Source organism: Gorilla gorilla, chromosome 6 (genome assembly GCF_029281585.2).
Source record: "Gorilla gorilla gorilla isolate KB3781 chromosome 6, NHGRI_mGorGor1-v2.1_pri, whole genome shotgun sequence".
Taxonomy (NCBI): domain Eukaryota; kingdom Metazoa; phylum Chordata; class Mammalia; order Primates; family Hominidae; genus Gorilla; species Gorilla gorilla.
This window is the reverse complement of record NC_073230.2, coordinates 164,622,088-164,640,844: the sequence shown is the minus strand read 5'-3', so window position 1 is coordinate 164,640,844 and position 18,757 is coordinate 164,622,088. Positions and strand designations below refer to the sequence as shown.

Sequence of the window (18,757 nt, the reverse complement as noted above, 5' to 3'; positions counted from 1 at the left end):
GAGAAACCTAATGAGGAAATTCCAGAACGGAAAGTGCTAGAGAAGGCCTAGATGGGCTCTCCCCACATGGCTGCCTGGGAAGCCCCAACCCACACACAGATAACTGGCCATGGGGGGCCATGCAGGGTCCAGAGACCTGAGCACAAGCTCATCCCAGGCGCTGGCTGGCCACTAAGCAACGCAGCAGTCAGGTCAACCCCTAGGAAGCTAGGCTGAGAAATAAAAATAATACAAACACTGAACAAAAAATATTTAAACTGAATGGAAACAAAAATACAACATATCAAAATTCAGGGGCTGCAACTTAAGCAATGACATCAAAAAGGAAAAACATCTAAAATCAGTCATTTGAGTTTCTACCTCAAGAAGCTAGTCCCCCGTCCTCAAAAAAGGAAATCAAACCCAAGTAGAAGGAAGGAAAATGATAAAGATGACAGCGAAAAGCAACGGCATGGTAAACAGAAAAAAGATAATCTGTGAAACCAAAAGTTGGTATTTTGAGATCAGCAAAAAATTGATGCTCCTTTAAGGATACTGACCAAGAAAAAAGGAAAGAAGATGAATTACCAAAATAAGGAAACAAAGAGGAATCACCGCAATGGACCCTAAGAAATTTAAAAAACATTACAAGCAACTTTACATCAACACACTAGACAATTTACATGAAATGAGCAAATTCCACGAGACACAAGTACCAAAACTGACCGAAAGAGAAAATACGAATCGAACTCTAAGAAGTAAAGACAATGAATTAAAAACCATTCACAAAGAAAAACAAAGACCCACATAGCTTCACCAGTAAGTTTTACCAAATATTTAAGGAAGAAAGACTACCAAGCTTACGCAATCTCTTTCAGAAAACAGAAAAGGCAGAAGCACTTCCCCACTCATTCTTTGGGCCTGGTATTACCCTAATACAAGGCCAAAGGCATCAAAAGAGAAGACAACTGCAAAAGAATATTCCTCATAAACATACATGAAAAAAAATCCCCAACAGAATATTAGCAGACTAAATCTAGCAACACGGAAAAGGGATCACACCTCATGACCAGGTAAGATTCATCCCAGAAGCGCAGGGCTGGTTTAACACCCCCCGGTTAATCAAGGGAACACACTACACAAAGGAAAGGACCGTGTGTACATCTGCTATCGTCCAGCCAGGGCTGCGGGTGACTGAGCCAGATGAGTTCTCCCACCTCACGCTCTACGACTCTACCATGTGAATTATCATCGCCTGAAACGTGCGATCTTACTGGGAGTCACTCCTGTCTTACAGGGGCTACCCCCAACCCCCACATGAAAATGGAAGCACTGTGAAAAGGCAGACCGCTCGCAAAATCCAAAGTCAGGCTGGTAATTTGTGCCTCTTAAATCTTCTCCACAAGGTCTTCTACCCAAGGTGTGAGTAGGTATCCCACCAGGCAGGGAGGGCCTATCCTGAGTACACAATTTTTCAGTCTGTGTCTTAAAAAACTATGTGAATTCTCTCTAGTTTTATACATGCTCGAAATTTTCTATACTAAAAAGTTTTAAAATTTAAAAATATATACCACATACCCTCATCTTTCATGAGAACCAGTGACCATTAATTTATCCAAAATCCTATTGCAATGTTGTTGCCTGACAGTACAATCTTAGTATGAGATTCATAAATTCACTATGCACGTGTTCAGGTGTACTGCCACTGAAAACATTCCTCCTCTTTACAAGTGCGAACACTTCACACCAACCTCCAGGTCCCATGAGGGCCCATGTTAGGTGGAGGAGACATCAGACCACTCAGTTCTTCACACAACTCAGCAACCCAACAGTCTTACTGACTGTGATTCTCCAACTTCTACCCTTTCCACTAACATGGGCAAGTGCATGGACTGTGGAAGGTTTGCTCTCTAAGAAGGACTTCCATCGTATGAACTTCAGCAATCTAAATCAGCTCCCTGGTAGCTTAACCAACTAGGTCTCCAAGGATGCCGACCACAACATTTGCTGTCTTGTAAGTGCTTGAGAGAAGCCAGTGGTTTAGACCCCAGTGAATCTCTTGTTCAGCATACCAAAATGTCTCATGCACACAGAAAGCACTGAAATATTCAGTGAATAGATCAGTAAATAGTTGCTTGTACTTTTTAAAGTAGTTCTGAATGTGCTAAGAGAGATTATAACATCAGAGTACTAGGTTACAGCCACTGTCAATCAGTACACACCTATTTACTACGCCACTAAGATAATAAAAGGCCAGCTTTCAGCCCAGCAACATGAAGTGTCACGTGGCAGAAAGAGAGGCGACAGTACCTTTGGCCTGGAGGGAACGATGTTCACAGAACATGACGGACAGCAAGACGAATGCTCTGGCCGGTTTCCCTGGCAATCCAAAGCTAGAAACAAGATGGTCTAGAGAGGAAACTTTAACAACAATAGCTGGCACCAAAAGGAGGATGTTATCATTTGCATGTTGTAAGGTATACAATGTGTATGTGTACTTGGGTGATAAACACATAACACTGTAGTAATTTGATAATTTTTAAACTGTGCTTTGGGAGGCCAAGGCAGGTGGATCACGAGGTCACGAGATCGCGACCATCCTGGCTAACATGGTGAAACCCCGTCTCTACTAAAAATACAAAAAAAATTAGCCAGGCGCGGTGGCAGGCGCCTGTAGTCCCAGCTACTCGGGAGGCTGAGGCAGGAGAATGGCGTGAACCCGGGAGGCGGAGCTTGCAGTGAGCCGAGATCGCACCACTGCACTCCAGCCTGGGCGACAGAGCGAGACTCCATCTCAAAAAAAAAAAAAAAAAAAGAACATAAACATTGAGTCAATAAATACCCCGAATAAGAAAAAGTTCTCTTCATTGTTATTTTGGGTAAGAGACTGGTGAAAATTTATGTCTGGTGACATTATCCCTTCCTCATCTGTTTCAAAAAAACTAAAATTTCCTTATGCAGATCTTGTAACATAAAGAAAGGGTCCTGATGTGATGGTGTCATACCTCGTTGACGACTTTCTAAGAAATGGCCTGAAAAGACAGGAATAAGGCCTGTGATGAGACAGTCCCTGCAGACAGAGACCTCACCTCCTAGTGCCACCTCTGCTCATTCCATGGGGCTGGGTGAGCCTTCCTGGGCCTGCCGCTGCACCCCTCCCTGCTTGGGAAGCTCTTGGGCCCAGACTGACAGACTCTTCGGTCCCAGTGGCAGGTTGGGATGCAGCTACTTGGTTTTTCTTCCCAGTGGGTCTGGCTCTCAGTGGTCTCTTGCTTCCTGGAGGCATGTGCACCACAGTGTCCTCAGGGCAGGCAGACAGCAGAAGACACAGAAAGTGGGGTGCTTCAGAGTCTTGTGATGCCGACTACCCAACTTTCAAGGAAAGACTCTTCCTACAAACCTGCTCAGCAGAAAGAAGCCCTGCCTGGGTAAGCTCTGGAGCTGCTTATATCCAAGACAAGTTTTTGTACCTTATACAGCAGGGGTCCCCAACCCTCACAACCAGTCTGTGGCCTGTTAGGAACTGAGCTGCATGCACCGCAGGAGGTGAGCAGCAGGCAGGCAAGCATTACTGCCTAAGCTCCGCCTCCTGTCGGATCAGCAGCGGCATTCGATTCTCACGGGAGCATGAATCCTACTGTGAACCACGCACGCGAGGGATCTAGGTTGCCAGCTCCTTATAAGACTCTAATGTCTGATGATCTCAGGTGCAGCAATTTCATCCTGAAACCATTCCCCACCGCCGACCCCAGTCCACGGAAAAACTGTCTTCCAAGAAACCAGTCCCTGGTGCCAGTAAGGTTGGGGACCCTGTTATATAGCAACAAATGATATCATAAAACTTTATAATGGAAACTTTCAAGGCACTCCTGGGATCTTAATCATCCAGAGTTTTGGTATTATTCAATATATTCACTTAGTACTGGCAGTGAAATAATCCATAGCTCATATCTGTTGAATGTCTACAACAGGACAAGAAATGTACTAGGGTCCGTACAGACATTGTTTTCCTTCAGTCCTCCTGATGGGAGTTTTCGTATTTTGTCCCTCCCCAAATCTTCTGTTGAAATGTATCCCCAGTGCTGGAGGTGGGGCTTAGTGGGAGGTGTTTGGATCATGGGGCGGATGACTGTGAATGGCTTAGGCCATTCCCTTGGTGATAAGCAAGCTCTGAGTTCACAAAAGATCTGGCCATTCAGAGTGTGTGGTGCATGCCCCGCCCCCCACCTCACACCACCATGCTCCTGCTTTTGCCATGAAATGCACCTGCTCCCCACTCTGCATTCCACCATGATTGGAAGCTTCCTGAGGCCTCCCTAGAAGCCAAGCAGATGCCGTCACCATGCTTCCTGTAAAGCCTGCAGAACCCTGGGCCAATTAAACCTCTTCTCTTCATAAATTATCCCGTCTCAGGTATTTCTTTATAGTAGTGCAAGAACTGCCTAATACACCTCCCTGAGAGGTAAGTAGTAGTATCCTCATTGTGCCCATTAAACAAACTTCAGTCACACAATAAGCGCTGGAACATCTTTGTGGCTCCAAAACCAGGGGAGGAGTTTACACTAACATATTTTGAAACTATTTTCAGACAGAGTTGAAACAAACGGGATCAACAATTAAATCACTTTAAATGAAGGGCTACTATAATGCTGTGCTTCTGAATTTTTCTGAAGATCATGCTAAGCAATGAAGGCTTGAATATAAGTAAAAGGTTGTTTCATTTTGTAAGAAAAAAATGAATTTTTTTTTCTAATTAAAAGAACAATTATTCCCTTTTGACTTAGCATGAGGAAAAGCTAATTCTACAGAACAGTTTCAAGTTCCCGGGTTTTACTCCAGTTCACACTAGAATGTGAACTAGCATACACATCCCTAGGTTGTGGCCAGGAGCGTAGTTTGGATCAGGTGAACAACTTCTACCCATGGGTCAAATTCTCCCACTGACTCTTCGATTCAACAACTTGTCCCTTTGGATTCTGTTGATCACATTCAAATTTTACTTTATTAGTGGTTTTGTTTTTGAGAAAATTTTCATTTCACCTTTCCCAATGGACAGATGTTTATTTCAAGGTACACTTCAGCCCATAGTGTGGTTGACACTACAATCTCTGTCAAGAAGTAGGCAAGCATTACTCTGAATGGCATCTAATACAGCTTGGTGGTCCTAATCATTACTTGTAAACTGACAAGTACTATTTTAGCCACAAAATCAGGTATTACAACAGCCATGCTGGGGAAAGGAAAATATGGGTTTTGATACTACCCAGATACCATAGATGCTACCCACCACCAAGCTACCCGGCTATCTGGAAATTGCTGGTGACATTTCTGCCCAAATTTTGCTGCCTACTTTGCAACTTGTGCTTTCGCCTGGGGTTTTACCATTCACTCCAGCTCAGGGCGGCACACAGTGACATTCGGCCTCTCCTGGGTTTCCAACATGCTCAGATTAGACATCACGATTCCAGCTACCATTTCATGTCATCTCTCAGAACAAATAGCAGGCAGAGTGCACCATGAGAGGAGTGAACTGCAACGCGCTAGACTCACACTTGGCCCAATTTATATGGCAGGATCAATGTGGAAACAACGCTTTCAATTCCCTTTTACTGCATATACCAAAACAACTTCCTGATTTTGACTTTTGATTTTAGTATGTTGTAGTACAAATATCCAGGAACAAATTCTTCAACTGATTACATCTGAGAAACAAATTGATTACATATTTTTATACCTATACTCACACACACAGACAAGATTTGAATAAGAACCAAGCCAAATTAAATCTACCCATTTATTTATAAGTCTTCTATAAGGTTATAGTTATGCATATAATTACAGCATTGAAAGAGATCCTAAAATTACTAGTACTTAGTTAAGTAAATTTTAAAATACTGTTGATTCAAATCGAATTTTAGAAGGCTGTTATCTTAACATCCGCATATAAGTGTTGTATGTGGGTGACAGACTATACATTCTATTCATAAAAAGTATGTTTGCTTTGAAACTGGATTTTCCCAGGGTGGTGTTCGCTTTTTAACTCTTCAAACAACACTAGGTTCAGACAGCATTTTAAATATCTTCTACTTCCTCCAAAGCACATGAGAGAGAAAAGAAGTTTTGTCATCTCTGGTCAAACCAGAAACATTTTTTTCCCACAAATGATTATCTTTTAATGCTATAAAAATCGCTTTTTAGACTAGTTTTTTTTGTATATTTATAAAAGGCACTATTTGAATTAAGTAAGCTTAGGGAATACTTTTTATCAGCTTAATCATTACAAAAAAAAGAGGTCTGTAGCCCCCAACATTAGCAGGACAAATTTATTTATAACAAACGGTTTAAATGCATAGATAAAAACACCTATTGATATTGTCAGGGCTTCCTGCAATTTGACAGATCAAATCTTATTTTCATTCTTAAACCCCATGAAGAAGTGCTATCACTGACTTGCATTCACTAGCAAGCAAATTGATTAACCCCCCTCTATAGAAATCTCAACTCTTGATTATACCTATCAGACGCTAAGCAGCATTATTCTAGAGTGACAACACTTGACAAATTCCCCAACCATTTTTCTCAGCCTTTGTGGCCCTGCTAACTCGTATTAACCCTGATGAAAAATTAATTTTCCTTATCTTCTTCTAAACCCCAAAATCCAAATCCGCCAAACTGGCAACTCTTTCTGTAAAGGTATTATGAAAACCTCTAAAAGATTAATTGCGTGTCTTCAGGTGACATTAAATTAATTTCTGTACTCATGACAGACATTTGATACTCCGTACTGAGAGGACAGATAACATTGTCAGGACACACAGAAGGACAGGGGTGTAGTGTCCCAGGGCAGCCTCTTATGAATTCTCCTTTCGATAAGGCCATACTTCACTGTCACCGCCAATGCTGCTGATCTTACAGTCCAGAGACCTCACTGAACAGGTTTCTATTAACTACAACAATGCTGGGCCTATCCCTGTAATCTTTATAAAGCTCACTCAAAATGTGGACAATAAATGATATGCATGCTATACGAAGTTTCTAAATATAAATACATTTAGGGCTTCTCATTTTTTTCTCTGAAGACTACTGGATTAAAGAAGAGGGGGTAAAAGAAAATATTAATAAACAGGCTCACATTCTCTTTCTTCTCTGCAATAAATTATCCTCATGAAATAGTAAGCATGCAAAACATGGGGAGCACTTACATCTAAAATACTGCCTATCTGGAACTAGGTCTACACAGGCAGAATTAAAACCAAATCCATAAGGTTAGAGAGACCAGGTTGGACAGACCTCCTAACTACCAAGCTTCATGAAAGAAAAGGGTTCTCTCAGCACATGCATTTGACTTTCTAGTACGGTACGGTGAGAACATGGCACAGTTATTCAAGTGCTTCCTCTCTCTCTTAACAGTCTACCTTTCTGACATTAGCTAGGCCTGGGGAGATCTTTAAAAAGCAAGATTAGCTGGCCTTTGAAGGAACAAACCAAAGCCTTGAGCCTCTGAGGGGATCTCATACCCCAGGATTCTCCAATTTCGACAGCACAAATCTACCAGTCTAAAAAGAAAAGGATTACTAAAGTAAGCCAGGCACCTCCAGATGCTGTGGCTTATGAGGCAGGGTGTGAAGTCTAGCTCTTCCAGCCACACAGTCCCTCACAGAGGGGTGCAGCCCCAGGCTCTGAAAAGTGGCCCTTCCACCCTGCCCTGGAAGAGTGGCTCCAAAGGACCTGCTCTGTAGCACTGAGCAAGTTCTGCAGAGCAGGTGACCAGGATCCTACCTGGGTAGGCTGTTGAAAGTTAGGGGAGGGAAGTTACCTAAGACATTGAAGAAAGCAGATTCCCCTTCTGGCTGGGGCGGGTGAGTGAGCTAATCCTGATTCCTAACTGAAGGTGAATTATTTCTGATTCACCTGCTAATTTTACTCCCTAACATCATACCCCTAAAAAAATCATAAATTAATGAGTATGGAAATTCTTATGTGTTCAAAATGATTTATGTCCTCTAATGACCAATGGTCTATCTTGCCATGTTTAGAGGCCACATGATTAAGAATGCTTAAAAAGTAGTCTCTTTGGAAATTATCAATTCTGCCCACACTAAGACATTTCAAAGCTCTTAAAAACAAGTATTCAGGCACAACTGTTTCTCCTCCAAAAGGAAGATGCTAGACTGTAAGTCTTATCAAATAAGTGATTAATCAGGATTCTATATGCCCTATTTTTCTTTCACTCTTCTGCTATTTGCCTGTTGGCCATTTTACCACTCATTAGCACCTTTAAACAAATGAGGTCAAACTCCACCCAGCCAACTTGGCAGGCATGAGGTGCCTGCCCCGCGCCTCCACGCTCCTCCCCTGCCCCAAGCACCTGAATGTGCATCTCTCGTGGCCCCCACCTCTGTGTCAAAAGCCATTTACACTCAGTCTCCCTTCCTGCCTAGTCTTCCCACAACTGTCCTGTTGGAAATCCACCTGCAGCTCTGCCCTTCTCATGGGCAAGTTCAGACTGGGAACCTTACTTCTGAGTCGCTTCTATCTGGCCCCTCAGCTCCTCCTTAGCTCTGCTACTCATCCACTCCCAGGCGCTGCCAGAGATCATCCTAGGAAGTCACCTTCTGCCAGAAATCAAGCGACCAGAACAGCGGCATCCTCCTGTCCGGGACCTTAGAGGCTAAAAATGTGTGTTCCCCTGAATGACACTCACAAGGTGGAGGCTCTGCCTTTGCATGGGTCTTCACCACAAACAAGTTACCACTGCAGATTTGCCACTTAACACAATTCAAACAGCAGCAAAACAGGATGTGAAATATCCCATTTTGCAAATGAATAAAGGAGGACTTTCAGGAGGCAATAATAAATTTTTGCAGGAAATAATGCCCAGAAGAATTAGTAATGATTCATGCTTTTTGTCTTTTTCCAAATTTTGCTTACTTACTGGTATCATCTAAATGTCAACAGAAACAACTACTACTTTTATCATCAGAAGTACTGGGGAAAGGGGTAAGAACACTGCTAATTCCTCCTTCGCTATTTCAGTAAGAGAATGCAAGCCATGTTGCCATTTTTAACGTAGTATTTAAATATCTTAAACATTTATAATGTACCTGAAACTGCCTTACATCCTGGACACACAAAAAAAGACCAAAACCCCACTCAGGTAAGTAGCAGTAACATCAGGAGCCGGCTCTGAAAACACACGGTCAGATGAGAAGATCGGGCTGCAGAAGAGGAGCAAAGAAAGGACGAACCAGTGTGCGTGGGAGCGGCCATCCAGGGAGGCGTCCCAGAAGACGACCCACTTGAGCTGCATCCAAAGTAATAAGTGGGCCAGAGGCATGAAACATGGCACATCCAGAGAAGGAGCAGGAGTGACAGTAGCAAATTCTAACCCCAACCGAAGTGCTGAGGAATTTCCATGGGTTCTTAGATCAGTGGTTCTCACAGGGCGACGGGCGGCCTCAGAAGCATGTGATGCACGTTTCTGCCCAGCTCTCAACTCAGTGCTCAGCTGTGTCTCATGCCTTTCCATGTATCAACACTTAGGTTAGAACCTCAACAAAATTTGCAAATAATGACTGTCAATCTTTTGTTTGGGTTTATAGAGGATGAGGGACTCACTTTAAATATCTAAATAGTAATGTTTAATTCTTAGAACTCTCAACTACAATAATTCAAAAAATGAAATCAAAATAGCAAAAATTACTTCCTAATTCCCACCAATGACCTATTTCAAAAAATACAGTACAAAAGCAGTATCTGTATGAGCCATTTTCCTTTCTTTGCAACTCACTGTAGAAGAATCAAAAATGTGCTGAGCGGGCCCAGAAGACAGGACAGCCAAAAGCAGTGGGCACAACTGGCTCCCAGATCTCCACTCTAAGGACCTGGAGCTTCCAAGAAGCAGGACCAATTCCAGAGCCCACGCAGAGAAGGAACAAGGTGAGCCCAAACATCTTCTTGCACCAGAAAGTGAGGACATGTTCCAAGAGTAATGGCAACAAATCAAAGGACACAGAAACCAGTTTAAAGGGGCTCTCACTGGTCAATCTGGTACAATTCTAACATCAACATAAATAATGACAGTGACAGTTCATTGCATAAAGTAAGAATTCATACACCCACACTGACATAAATAAATGAACAAATAGATGAAGGAGAAGTGTAAATTATCACAGTAGGAGTATGACAGCTAACAAATACAGGAGTGTTGGCATTAGAAAAACTTCAGTGCCTGCTAACAATAGTGAAAATTTGATCAGAAATGGGATATTTACATAGTCCCAATAGTCTCAAAGTATCTTCCTATAAATTACTTACTAGTTACAAAGGGTAAAACTGTAACATTACAGAGGAGAGACTTGGCAAACATCACTTTTACCCACCCGCCGCCCCGTCAAAGTTAATCTTGTTAATATTGGACAAACCTCCCAACTGAATGCACTACGAAGGACCCGATATCCCCTCTGGGGTGTTCCTGCCAAATATGGACAACCTGAAACCGATCAGGACGAATCATAAAATAACCCAAATTAAAGGGCATTCCCTCTGCTCTTTCAAAAGGTCAAGGGCAAGAAACAGCAGATTTAGGGGACACTATGAATATAATGCATGATCCTGGCTGGACCCTGAAAGGTGGGGGTTAGCTACAGAGGACATAATTGGTCCAGTGAATAAAATCTGAATATGTGCTATGGATAAGATGATAGTATCACTGCACAACAATTTTTATTTTTGATAATGTACAAATGTGGTTTTGTAAGAGAGTATCTGTGTGCTGAATCATAACACACCATGTCTCCAACCTACTCTCAAAGGTTTGGGAAAGAAGGTTTTTGTGCATGCAAATGAACAAAAAGACAGACCAGGATAAAGCAAACTTGACAAAATGTAAACTGGTGAATCTGATAAAGAACGTATGAGAGTTTCTCCTACTGTTCTTAAAACTAAAATTATATTAAAACATTCCCTTTCCCACCTCCCCAAGCTCCACAAAAGGGATCAGGTATCATATCATTCCAAAAGTGGGAGTAACTTTTGAGAAGGTAGGAAGGGAAGAAATTTACAAATGCAGTCCAACCTCACAAAAGCATGATCCCACAAATAAACTGGGACCTTCGGCATGCAGCATTTTGACAGCCTTTTAAAAATAAAATACAAGAGCATCAGAATTGGACAGCTGGCTTTCCTGCAGGGGCATTCTGTGCTGCTCCCATTTCGATGTGTGGCCAACAGAATAAAGGACTGTTTACTTAATTTGCTGCCAAATTCTTAAAATTTTCATTATCTTGATTAGTATAAAGCAGCTGAATTGGTATTTGCTTTCATTTTCTTAAAGATCAATATAAACAGCCACTCCAAAAAAAAAACCATTTTCTTTTTCCTTCAACTAGAAGGGCAGTAACATTGCGTTATTATCACATACTCAAGCACTGTACCACTAACTTCACATGATTATGACGTTTAATCCTTACAAGGATCCTGGGAGGAGAGTTGGTTCTCATTGTACTGATGAGGAAACTGGGATTCACTGAGGCCAGGCAACCAAGGTTACAGAGATGCAAAATGAAAACCAAGATGCAAACACTTCAAAGACTATACCATTCCCCCTAAATAGGAAGACAGAAACTGACCGCCTAAGGCAAAGAATTTCCCCTGGCACTTGTTTGTTCTAATTCCTTTTTCCTGTGTTTAATCACACAGCCTGGTTTTAGATGACTATAGTAAGTTTACACTAAGTAAATATTTTATACTTTTTATATTTGCTGTTATTACTTGAATTGTTTTTCTGGGAATTATGTATAGGTTATGAACAAAATTATAATGTAACAAGGTTGTTCTTTTGGTTTCTTAAACACTGAAAAATAGCTTTCTGAGAAATGGGCAAATGGAGAGTATTTCTATATTCTAAGTAATTAAAAGCGAACCATTCCATGAAATATAATTCTACAGATGAACTATTTACTTAATAGTCAGGAAGGCACATAAAATTTTAGCAGTATTTGCTGCTAACACTACTTATAAGCAGCATTAATTTGTTCCTTTTGTAATCTCACCTAGCAAATCCAGACAGTAAAATGAGTGGGAAAAAAATGGAAATTCACGTACACAGAAATTGATTAGCCTCATAACAAAAGATCTCTTTCCATTTCAAATTCCCCTAATATTTCCCTTCAAAGTTTTAAATGTAAAATGTGACTTAATTTGATTCACACAGAAATGTTCAAGGATAGATTCACGCAGCACGTAGCAAGTGATGGCTATTCTTAACCAGGACACAATATGCACGCCCCTTCCTGGGCCAGCGGCCCAGGTTCTGGAACCCAGATGATGGAACCCCAGCCACTCGCCAGGCCTATATTCAAAGCTGAGGCTACTTACCAACCAGGCTGCTTTTTCATGTATCAAATCCTTCTCAGCCTATTGTTCCAGGCAGTCACTATCAGTCCGTTGCACTGGCAACCAAAATGAAACCTAATCATCATCATCATCATCATCATCATTATCCTAGGAGCCCCCATTAAGCATTTTCCGAATCAATCTGGACTGCTAACAGAAGAATATTATCCCTAATCAAGAAACAAATAACACCATGAAAAACACAGCAGATAAAATACACAACTATCATAAACAAGGGTAAAGAGCGTAAGATTCAGCATTAAACCACAGGTGGAAGCCCAGCTCTACCACCTAGTAGTTGTGCGGCGGCCCTAGGCTGGTTACATAGCCTCTTTGAGATTCAACGCACTCGCCTCGGAAGGATGTTGTGAGTACATGCTAAACACTCAATAAATAATAGCCACTGCTATTATCTGGCATAAAAATCACATAATTTATTTCTAAAAGGGGCCTTAGAAGCATTCTACAAAGAAAATGGGAAGTTATGAAGTGCCTTCTGTGTACCAGAAGCTTTCATTTACTGATGCCTCACAGCAGACTTACTAACCCCATTTGCAGATTGGAAATTAAAGTTCAGAAAAATGAAATGATTGTTCAGGGTCCCAAAGAACAGACAACTATTCAAACAGGAGTCTTTCGGCACCCAAAGCCACACTGTTTTACCCCATCACATGACTGCGTGCACAGGTGAGCTCTCAGTCCTAGAGAAAGGCTCCAATCTCTATACTCTACAGCAAGAAATTTCAGAGCAGCCAACGGCAAAACGCAATGCCAACAATGAGCCCTTGAATCTGCATAGTCACTTTTCAAGCCTTAAACCAAGACGTTGACCCTAGTCAACACAATCGTGTAAGAAACAATACCAGGAATCATGCTGCTCATCTCTTTTCGAAAATGTTCCCTATGCACACGCATACTGCAGCAGCAGCCACAAAGGGGACCACCATGAAACGACTAGACATTCTCTTACAATGACAAGGACCAAGGAAAATCACCTGAAAGGCGATATAATTAACCACAGGGCAGACTACAAAAACCTATGGTCTTAAGACTCAGCCTCTCTCACCTTTCAAAAAACCCAGTTTAATAAAACCCAACAATAAATTATTTCATTATAAGTAATGACATATGGAAAATATAGAAGAAAACTCCATTTGATTCACAATTGCCTCACAGACATGAGTACACTCACAGAAACCTAATTAAATTGCATATCATAGTAGGAATGGCAAGAAAACTTGCTTTCATAAACATGTGAACAATCCTGTGGACACATATTTTAACTGCAATCACCCACCAGAGCACAAGTTCTTGAATGGCACCATGCAAAGATAGTTTGCTATCCTGTCTAGAGACGTGAAGAATAGGAGGCTACTGAATGCAAAGAATAATTGAATTAAATGCATTAGATTTAGTTACACTAGTTAAATTAGAAAAAAGGGAAGGAGGTAATTTAGGTTAGGATATAGTTTAGGTTAGAAAAAATGGGAAACGCGAACCAACAATAAAATGTTTTTATTAAATAAGTAATCATAAAACTAAAATGTATATAATAATATTCTGTATAGGTACTATGTACAAGTTAATCCTCCCCAAATGCTAAGCTCCTGTCAGCCAAGGCCTGCTCAGCCCTCGGCTCCTTAAGATTTTCGCAGGCAGAAAACATCCCTGAGCATTAAGATCACAGCCCCCAGATGCAGAGAATGCCTCTCCAGCAGCCAGGAACAGAAACACAAGCCAAAATAAATGTTTCCTTTTTGCATTGTCTGAAATAAGCACAATTTGCAATTAACCACCATTAGGAATATGTTCTCTTAAAAATAGTCCTCACCCACAAAAAAACAAAAAACAATGCCATTAGGCAAATACTATTTGTTCTGGTTCAGAGAAATACGAACAAGACATCTTCCCTGCTAGGTCAAAAGTGCCAATGTGCTATTGGAGGGGACTGAGTAAACCCTAAGATACGAACATATGGGCTAGTTAACACTTAAGAAGTAAAAGATAAAGAGCTGTTCCAAAGTACTGGTTTAACAGCTATTTTCATGAAAAATTCCTTTGTTTTTCCTATTTATTGTAAAATTAGCATGATTTTGGAATTAGGTCTGATATAAATTTTTTCCATTGGAGAAAAAGAGTAAAAATTCATGTAGATAAAATTCTTTTAAAGGAAAGCTGTTTATGAGTGTAAAAGCTGCTCTTTGATGGTAGAAACTGGACCCTTCACTTCCCAGCCTGCCAGTGCAGAATACATGCAGCCCTCTACATCGGCCATTGTAACAAACAGCACCAGTTCTGGTTGCTATGGGAAAAGGCCTAATTCCCAACAATGGCCAACATCTCATCTTAAAAAAGTCTGTAACACAAGTAAAAGCATGAGACACTGATTAACACAGTACATTTAAAAACAAGGTCAAAAGCAAAAGGGCCATAAACACTGAAGAAACTGAGTGCTTGAGTTCTCACCTAAAGGTAACAAATTCATATAATATGAAAACAATTTTATGTAACAGCATTCTTCTCAACATTTCCAATTACAATGAATAGATGTGAGAAAATAGATTCAGATAAAACAAAATTATGCATCCTACTGGATAGTCACAGTATTTTATAAAGATTTTCTTATAGCACATGAAAAAGTCAAAGTTTTGTTCTACAAACCTAGAAATAAAAGCACTAAATCTCAGCTAATCAACCAACTAACAAAATGAGTTATTCTTAAGCACAAGCAAGGAGACGAAGTAACGTTCTCCTTCACATGATCACATGTCCTACCATCCTGAAATGGACTAAAAGAGAGAAGTTATTTTCTTTTTTTACTGTATATATTTTTTGTGTCTTTTAAAGCAATCGTTGCTAGCTGGCTTACTCTAGAAGCCTATGTTTACAACTTTCCTACTTTCTTCCTCAGTTTATAATATAAATTGCATACAATGAATAGCACTGTTATAGGGCAGAGCAATTACAGAGACCATAGTATTTGTTATAGAATTCATTTCCATGAAAACAACAGATGAGAGCTACTTACCACAACTAATAAGACTATATGGTGGGATAAAGAAGCCAAGTGTTCTACAGATCACTTCTTTATGGAAGAATCTTCTGCAATGGAAATCTATCTGCAGTGACTGGTTTTTAGAGTACTGAACCTATCCAAACTACAGTGGAAAACTGCACTTCCTGTGCCTGACTGAAAATGACCTGATATGGACAATGATGAAAAGCAAGAGAAAGAAATGAGGCATGCTCCACTTCTGAAAGCATGTGGGAAGAGCATACAGGACTTCAATTCTCAATTCTATGACGGTTTTTGTTTTTTTTTTTAATGGGGCAAACTGAAAACAGAAAACAAGCAGTAGTCCAGTAGTCTGGGACAAAGCTGATTCAAATTAGACACACACCTGCACTGCCCACCACTCCCACTGTCCCACAGCTGCTCACTGAGTCTAAAGCTATACACCACAAATGATTTGTGTAAAGGAAAATTTATTTCCAAAACAAACGTAATGATTTTATCACAAATTATCTACAATAAGAAGCTAAAACTGAGTGATATCTAATTTAGGGATTGTCACACTGGCCTTTCATTAAGACTCAAAAGAGAAAACTGTTATGCGGCATGTGCCACATAACAACATTCTGCTCAGATAGGCGACACCTGCAAAGGCGGTCCCATGAGGTTGTGACGCTGTATTTTCACTGTACCTTCACTAAGATACATTTCGACACACAACTATTCATCACTGTGTGACAAGTGCCTATAGTATTCAGCACAGTAACATGCTGCACAGGCTTGTGGCCAGGGAGCAACAGGCTGTACCATATAGCCTAGGTGTGCAGCAGGCTGTACCGTCTGTGTATGGAAGTACATTCTAGCACGTTCAGACAATGACAAAATCACCTAACAACATATTTCTCAGAATGTATGCCCGTCGTCAAGCGGCAATTCTTATACCAACTTCAAGTAGGTGGAGATTGGTTACAACACTATAACAGAGGTAACTTTTAATTCTTTCTTCAAAAATATTCTCCGCAAATGAGGACATTCTATGTGATACATAGACTCAAAGAGGCTCTCATAAAACTTGTCAACTTACCCCACCTGACAGCTTAATCACCCTGACCTTGGAGCTGATGTGGGGCCCGTCTCCACCACCACTGTTTGTCCTGTGCGTGACAGTCCTTTTCACGCCAGGCTTTGTGTCCTGGGGCCGGCCCTGGATGGACGCCACTCGAGGAGTCTGGGGGACAGCTGGCTCCTCCACATCTGTAGGTTTGATCTGGAGTACTTTATGCAGCGGCTGAGCCTGACTTTGAGGAACTGTTCTGGTCTGTCTCAAATGTTTCAGTGGTTTCATCTGTTGTCCTTGATACTGCATGTTGGCACTGGATGGTACAAAATTGGATGTTTTGGGCTGAACGTTTGAAATACTGACATCCTGGTTTTTAACAAGAAGTCTGTTTTTCACATTTTGTCTGACCTGTGCACCTGGAAAGGGCAACAGTGGGTTACCGTTGGTGGGTGATGGCGACAGTGCCTGCTCTTCCTGCTCTGCTGGGGGTGGGGGAGCGTACAGCTGCTGCTGTTGCTGCGCGAGTCTCTCCAGCAGCTCCTTCTTCCTGGCACCAGCCTGCTGCTGCCGCCGTAACTCCTTCTGTTTCAGGATTTCTTCTCTTAGGCGTTTCTGTTCTTCTATCTTTAAGCGATATAACCTTGTTTCCTCATCTTCATCAGGAAACTAAAATGGAAAACATACACGGTTTACTTTGCTATACAGGCAAGGTGCCCATAGTCTATTTCAACAAATTACAAAAACACATTTACCACAAGTCCTTTAATTCAGTATCTGAAAGAAGTCACTCAAAATCTGTTTGAAGACTTTAAGTATAACTCCTTCCTCTGGGGAGGGGGAAAAAAAACCACACAGCTAAAGCTAATTTGGAAAATCTTATCAGAATATTAAAAATGAAATAATGTAAATTTCCACTCATTTACAAGTTTGAAACCAATTAAACTATTCATTTAAGATATCAAAATATGTTTCAAACAGGAATGGCAGCAGTAGGGAGGCCTGCTGTCACACAGGTTTTATCTGGCTCTTCTCTGACAAACCAACAAAAGGTGGGGTGTAAATGACCTGAAAGGCTCTGATTAGAACTATTGATTTTTCGTGCAGAATTTTCAGCCTGATCTCAAACTCATTTGTCACAGAATAATTGGTTATAATGAACAGCACAAGTCAATCTCTCTGACCTTGAACTCATGCACTCTCCTCAGAATCAAAATGTTGCCAATTGCAGTATTGGAATATTAATGGTATATAAGGAACGCCTTTAATATTCCAAGTTCCAAACCATTCTTCAAGTCGATACAAAAAAATCTTTGAAAAACTCCAGTAATTTTCAATAAAAAGCATCCAATAGGGAAAATATATAAAAAGTTAAGCATTTTTAAAGAATTGTAATAATATTCTTTAAAAATCATCCATATCCACAGACCCCGTGTAAAAGAATTTAACAGGATTTAATCTATCTAGAATTCAGCTATTTCACCATCTTACTTTCCCTAAATAAACCTTAAGAATTAGGAACTTCAGACAAAAGCACAGCTAAGGAGTCGGCTGGTGCCCTGGAGCTTGAGTGCCCGGTGCCAACCCTCACTCAGGGATTACTTGTCGACCTGGAAGCAATTCCGACCACCTCTGTTCTCTAATTACACATCTAGGGCAGATTTCAAACTGCAAAAATGAAGGTGGGTGAGAGGCTGTTTACAAGGGTAGGCATACAGAGCAAGACATGACATCCAGGGGGATAGTGGACACAAGGGACATGGGCATCGGAGAAGCAGACGGCCAGGGACATATTCACAGGACCCAAGGGGCGACTGCCTCAAAACACAGGAATAATTACTAGTCATCGGAATTTCTTCCCATGCAGTCAAGAAAGAGTTAAAGCATGTTCAGAACAGCAACTGAAATACTTGAAAAGACTTCCAAATAAGCAGATTCACCCTTTATTATATCATCATCAAGAGGGGTGAACACAAGAAAACAAGTCACATTTAGCTAAGCAAAACAAATAGAAGATCTTTCTTCTAAAAAGTAAAAAAATATATATAATCCTGGTCCCCTTTATATATAGAGAGAAAATTAAAAGAAAATAAATGAAGACATTCCATTTATACTACGGTGACCTACAGGTTCCATTTCACTCAAGGCATCTTTTTGAAATAACTCCATGGAAGAATCCTTTAGAAGTTCGCCTAAATCAACTATCATGGAAGGAACTGATCGCCAGATGTGCCAGCAGGATGCCTGAAAGGCAACTTCCCCTATTAGGTAGCCCTGTTATTATGAGTGTGTGACTTCATTTTTCTGAACCA

At 40.9% G+C, this 18,757-nt stretch overlaps 1 protein-coding gene across 7 annotated transcripts in view; it reads right to left on the bottom strand.

Annotated features, from left to right (window-relative positions):
* The window catches only part of RBM33 (RNA binding motif protein 33), a 135,308-nt gene that overhangs the window by 19,254 nt on the left and 97,297 nt on the right, over positions 1-18,757 (bottom strand). For all 7 annotated transcript variants that reach the window (XM_055347518.2, XM_019031288.4, XM_019031286.4 and 4 more), the window contains one exon: positions 16,473-17,114. In XM_055347518.2, coding sequence (XP_055203493.1) covers positions 16,473-17,114 — 642 coding nt within the window. The remainder of the gene's footprint in view (positions 1-16,472; positions 17,115-18,757) is intronic.